General features: G+C 39.2%; 1 protein-coding gene across 1 annotated transcript; it reads left to right on the plus strand.

Moving 5' to 3' along the window:
• Positions 1-1735: 1735 nt before the first annotated feature.
• On the plus strand, positions 1736-4690 carry LOC135471690 (GDP-perosamine synthase-like). The gene is made up of 2 exons (XM_064751007.1): positions 1736-1843; positions 2574-4690. The coding sequence occupies exon 2, from the start codon at positions 2593-2595 to the stop codon at positions 3832-3834; it is 1242 nt and encodes a 413-aa protein (XP_064607077.1). The 5' UTR covers positions 1736-1843; positions 2574-2592; the 3' UTR covers positions 3835-4690.
• Positions 4691-6188: the final 1498 nt, after the last annotated feature.

Genomic DNA, 6188 nt, shown 5'->3' on the forward strand with positions numbered 1-6188 from the left:
TTAAGCACTACTCAGACATGCAGTTATACCCTACACGACCATCCGTTTTCACTGTCCCTGTTAATTATGTTCGATTCTTTTTCCTATTTTAATCTAACGTTTAACTAAAGACAACTTGTATTCCACCAGTATAGTATGTATATATGTAGTCATGTGAGGAAAGTTCCTCAATAACTTGTCAATGGCCGGTGGTTTAACTCAAGCAATCCGATTTCCTCCACCTATTAAACTGACTGACATTGTGTATGCGAAAGATTTAAAACGCATTAAACAATAAATCAAATAAAATCAAATAATACAGCAACCCAGAAATATTGGGTATGTAACACTGGGCTAATTAATCTCTATCGTATATTCGTAAATGTAGGAGTTATACCGGAACTTGCCCTTAATAATTATCCCTTCCTTAAGCGCACTTCGGGTTATCAAACACGTAAACTACAAAAGCAAATGATGTAAAGGTACTTGGAAAGCCGATACACCCGTATGTTAAAAGCGACCTGGTTGAAGTTTTATACACCCTATCAATAGGAGAGAGCCGAATCCTTGATATCATGTTACATGTTTATTGCATGAAAGTATGACGACAAGCTTTGTGGGTAATCAAGACAATTCCGGAAGTATCAAGTATCTCATAAAGATCTTAAAGACTTAGCGAAGTTTATCAGTATAGTTACGGACTGGAAGATATACACACAATTGTTTTTAGGTTAATTTAATCTATTCGATTTATCACAGGCCTGCCACGAAGATAAAGACTTCAGAATGACAAACAGGTGTCCAAATAAAACTTCATCACTTTATTCAGTATGAGAGTTTTGAGATGAAAATATGTTCGATGGCTGTTTGCGTGGAATCGTATTTATCTGGGGATTTGTTGTGTAATTGACTGATTTAAGGTTATATGGGGATCCGACTCCATTTTTGTGTGTAAAGAATTTACCGATTTGCCATGTGTTCCCTTTAGTCTCCCCCCCCCCCCCGTTCCATTAACGAAATATTTTCCTGACCCTATACGCATGGTAGGTTGTTGATACTTGAACTAAACATCCAATGACCAACAGCGTGCGTTAATTACTGCCCAGCTGGAGAGGGAATTCCGTGCATGACAAGTCTTTCATTGGAAACGGGGTTTCAGACCGGATATGTACGCACTGCGCACTTCTCACATGCGTAAGAAGCAATCCAATCAATTTCCAGCCATATGTCAAAGAAATTCTATCCGAAGAAATAAGTAAACATTCCTGTACGATATTATTTTTTCTAGTCCGGGCGAAGATGAATTACGCAGCATATAAACAAAAGAATATACGCCACGTGTGTACGTCTTGTTTATGATACCGACGGTATGTATGAACCTGAAAATGTACTAACAAAAGATCTACGTTGAAAAATCCTTGTGGCCGCATTAGAGGCAATCATCATTTTGTCTATCATCATCTGAAAATTTTAGTCCTGTATAACCGAGTTTTCTCTCGGTCTATTTAGCTACTTCTCGTAAATGAAAAAGTTGTTCTTATCCAAACCCTGTAACATGATAACGGAATCTCTTCAAGATCTAATAGGCTGACCGATTGACCAATAATATATATCACTTGTTTCATTGGTTGCGGCTGGTACCTTTGTGGTGGTTGAAGAGGTCACATACAAAATGTAACTGAATCTGGTATAACAATTTGACCAAACGGAAGTTGCTTAGCAATAAAAGCGCCCAGTTGAACTGTAACTGCCATATCAGTGATCAGCCAGATCGACATTTTGTCTAATTTGACGAAATACCTCTTGCCGTTTTTTCTCCTGCCGAGTCAAAGAGTCACTAAAACTTTCGTAAACTGAAACAGAGGTAAGTTAAATGGGTATGGGTGGCACAAATCAAGAATTTATTTTCTCTTCAAATACTTTCATGATTTTTTTCCTAATTTTTTCGAAGTGATGTTTTTACCACTCATCCGTATACTTTTTTAAATTGATTCATTGTCTCCTTCAAAAAAATGTTATGTTTTTGTCGGCATTTTTGGTCTGAATGTCTGTTAGCAACTTCATGAAAAAGTTAATCATTTGATTGAAATTTTGTGGATGGGTCGGCCTTGGGCGTTGATGATTTGGGCTTGGATCCTAGTCTAGGAATTCAAATGGTTCACCACCAGATAGGACGCAAATTCATATTTAACTTTGTAATAGCACCAAGCAGAGTAGTGTTCCTTTGATACATTTCATGCGGCCTTCTACTTTATGTTGGGACAGACGCTTGCGCATTCGAAGTGCGTTCTAGATTTTTATTTGATTTTTGCTTAACGTCATACTCAGAAATGTTATTACTAAAACGATGACGGTTAGCTCCTCAAGGTCATCGGGATGGTCGTAGTAAACCATAAACCTTTGGCAGGTTACTGACGAACTTTCCCAAGAGTGGCGTACAGATTTGTACGTTTTAGTTAAAGGCATAAAATTGGAACATGGCTTGGTACGTTAAATCATAATTTACAAAAAAAATACATACGTTTGAACCTCTGCCTCTTTTTTATACACATATATGCTTATAACATCTTTTTCCATTTATTTTTTTCTTTTAGATCAAGTGCTAAATACAAGATGCATAAAAACCAAAGACTCCCGCAGGAATATGCCAACAGGCTTATGGTCATGTCTCCAAGGGTCAAGGAGGCCTTTCCAGCCTTGGAGCCCAGGCCCAAAAATGGGGCGTGGAAATATCCTGTCTCTCTACCTTACATTGCCCCTGGCGCAAAGGAAAACGTAAATAGAGCATTGGATAGACGACTGATCTCCAGCGCAACATCCACGATTAAAGATATGGAAGAGGCTCTCAGGGACTTCTTCCAAGTACCCACGGCAAAAGCCTGTAACACGGGTTATGCGTCTCTGGTCATCGGTCTCCGACTTGGTAACCTCGGTCCCGGAGACGAGGTGCTCGTCCCTAGTCTTACAATGGTAGCTGTGGCCAATGCTGTCATCACTGTAGGGGCTACGCCTATTTTCGTGGACTGTGCACCTGGAAAACTGAACCCAGGAATCGAGGAATACGAGGAGAAGAGAACTGAATTCACCAAAGCCCTCGTTGTGACGTACACTTACGGCACGACTGTAGATGGTAAAGCTTTCCGCAGTTACTGTGACACCAATGGGCTTGTGTTCATCGAGGACATTTCTGAGGCGTTCGGGACTATTTGTGATGGTCAGTTGGCGGGGACATTCGGAGATTTTGGCTGCGGTAGTTTGTACGCTAATAAGATAATAACTGCCGGGGATGGCGGATTCGTCATCTCCAGGCACAAGGATGCAGTCATCTTCGACAGAGCCACAAGCTTGACCAACCATGCTTTTGTCAAACATCATCACTTCGTCCATTTTGACCATTCTGGTAATTTCAAGATGTCTGGTCTGGCAGCAGCTCTGGTGACACCTGCTATTCCTCGCACACCGGAAGTACTGAACCATAGATCGTTCATTGCCCAATGTTACAGGAAGTTCTTGTCCGATGTCAATCACATCACTCTTATGGAAAAATCTGAATTTGGCCCGGACGCACCATGGGTATTTGGTGTGGAGTGCGCAAGTAAGGGCCTGAAAGATACCATTCGAGCCACTATGGCGGAGAAGTACGGCATCGAGACGCGGGACTACTTTTTCCCCATTCATTTGCAACCGTTTTACCAAATCCCAGGCAAAGAGCCAGACCATTTGCCGAACGCCGAGAGCCTGGGTCAATGTGGTTTTTACCTACCAACCCATTATTATCTGTCAGAAGACGACATGCTGTACATCGCTAACGCTGTCAAATGTGGCATCAGCGCATTCAAGTCAATGGAACAGTAAAACTTCCCCAAAACTTTATAAAGTGAAATCAGGCGAAGAGAAAACAGATTTATTTTCTGGGACAATACATACAAATGGGGCTAATTTTAAGCACAAGTATAAGGAGTATGCTCATATATGTGAGCAGTTGTTACCGGTAATATATTTGATGTCAAGTCAAATCAGATCAAATTTTATTTATAGCCGACTTTCCAGAAATAATAAAAAAATTTCCTCCATTCCGTTATGCCGTCTGATGAAAGGACAAGACCTGCCAAAGCGAAGGGAAATTATATTTGATTGATCAAACTGGAAAATTCAAGCCAAAATGGATCTTATCGCCCATGAAACGCTAGTACTTTAGCTGAACTGTTATTTTAAAATATGTAGGCCTATCTCTTCATAAATTAATCTCTGGAACGTTTGCGTTAAGTTTATTCCTATACTTTCTTATTATGGCACATCCACCGCTCTCTACGTCCACTTTACACCACTGTCACATTTTCAACAGAAATCTTGAATAACGCCAAGAGCACTGAGGTCACGGTGATGAGACAGGGACTGATGAGGCAGGGATAACAACCATTGTCTCTGCTTATACTTATTAGACGTATATTATCTTTATCGTAAGTATGCACAACATGATTCTAGGTCACCTGAAGCAATTTTAATGACGAATGCTGATTATTAGTTGGCGGGAGGACATTATGCGGCTGAGCCGAAACAAGCTTACCTGCGTCGCACAGGGTACAGAGGTCAAGCTTGTCTAGTGGTGACGGTGGTGTAAAGTGAGCGTAAGGAGCAGAACAGCGCACAGGCTATAAGGGGAATGATCTAATATGAAAGAGTCATACATAAAGGCTATAGTTCTACAGATATTGATCATAATAAATATATATATATATATATATATATATATATATATATATATATATATATATATATATATATATATATATATATATATATGTACATGTATAAATATGTCTTACCTTATCATACTTTTGAAGCATCAGTAATTTATGTTATTTAACTAGTATTTTACACAAGAATGTTGGTGCATCAAATGTTTTTTTTTTTAGTGGCCTGTAGAGGTAAGTGTGTACGGTGCTCTAGTTGTATCTAGATATTTTAGTATGGCCATACACCCTATATATGTGTATGAAAATATCTCAGTTAGCGTTGAATCCATGGTCAAATGTATTCATGTATTATTTTGCATAAGAATTTGTGATTTCCATTTAGATCATCTTTGTATATCATTCGCTAACAAACTGAATTAGGACAAAAGCCTTAAATAATACAAATGCAATCTAATCTAAGAGTTAAAAACGAACGGCATAGACAGTAAAACCAGAGCAGCGAAGACAGTGTGATACCAGCAGTTAGCAAATGGTTACACGTAACTGACGGAATACGGCTCTTGTCGGTTTACCTCAGTCAGGGTTTTACTCTTACTGTTCATGTAAATGCATAAACAGTAACAGTTTACACGTCCCCTAGCACCACTGCTAAAGCAGAAATAGGTAAAACAAAATGCTGCTATGTTTAGACGTGTGCTGTATTGTCATTTCATTTAACATGCAATCACATTAAAACAATGCAAAGCGACCAGGCCTCGGGAATGCTTAGTCCACCAGCAGAATCCTTTTTTATGTAGGAATTCAATAGGACTAAAAACGTACAGCATAAAGAGTAAAACTAGAGCAGCGGCGTCATTGTGATAGTTGACAAATGGTCGCACTTAACTTATTTATTTATTTCATGGGTCTTTTACGCCGTTCTCAACAATATTTCACTTATACGACGGCGGCCAGGATTATGGTGGGAGGAAAGCGGGCAGAGCCCCAAGGAAACTCACGACCATCCACAACCATCCGGAGGCTGCTGGAAGGCCTTCCAACTTACGGTCGGTCACACTTAATCGGTGAATATGTAATCCTAAGAAAGATATATGTAGGCCTATCTGTGGGCCCTATCACTGTCATTAATGAGAAATGTTTTGGCCTATTTATTTGTTGTATCTTCTTTAGTAGGCCTATTTTGTGATTTTTGTGTAATTTGGCAAGACTCAAGTCCGGTAAAAATTAAGGTATTCTATTTATTTTGCTTGTCCATCGTGTCATCTTTCTGAAATAAACCTATAGACATCATTTATCTTTTTCTTTCAGTGTGTTAGTATGTTAAATAAAGTCGTGTTTCACACGTAGAAAGCCAGGAACTCTGCACAATGTACAATTGGGTATGGTGTAAGTTATACTCATTTACCCATCATATTCTTGAGACACGGTGAATATGGCCGACGATCTTCCCGTTTTATGATGCTTGACATGTTGAGAGCATTATGAGAAAGATAACATTTTTTGATTTTTGAT

Source organism: Liolophura sinensis, chromosome 7, assembly GCF_032854445.1.
Source record: "Liolophura sinensis isolate JHLJ2023 chromosome 7, CUHK_Ljap_v2, whole genome shotgun sequence".
NCBI lineage: Eukaryota > Metazoa > Mollusca > Polyplacophora > Chitonida > Chitonidae > Liolophura > Liolophura sinensis.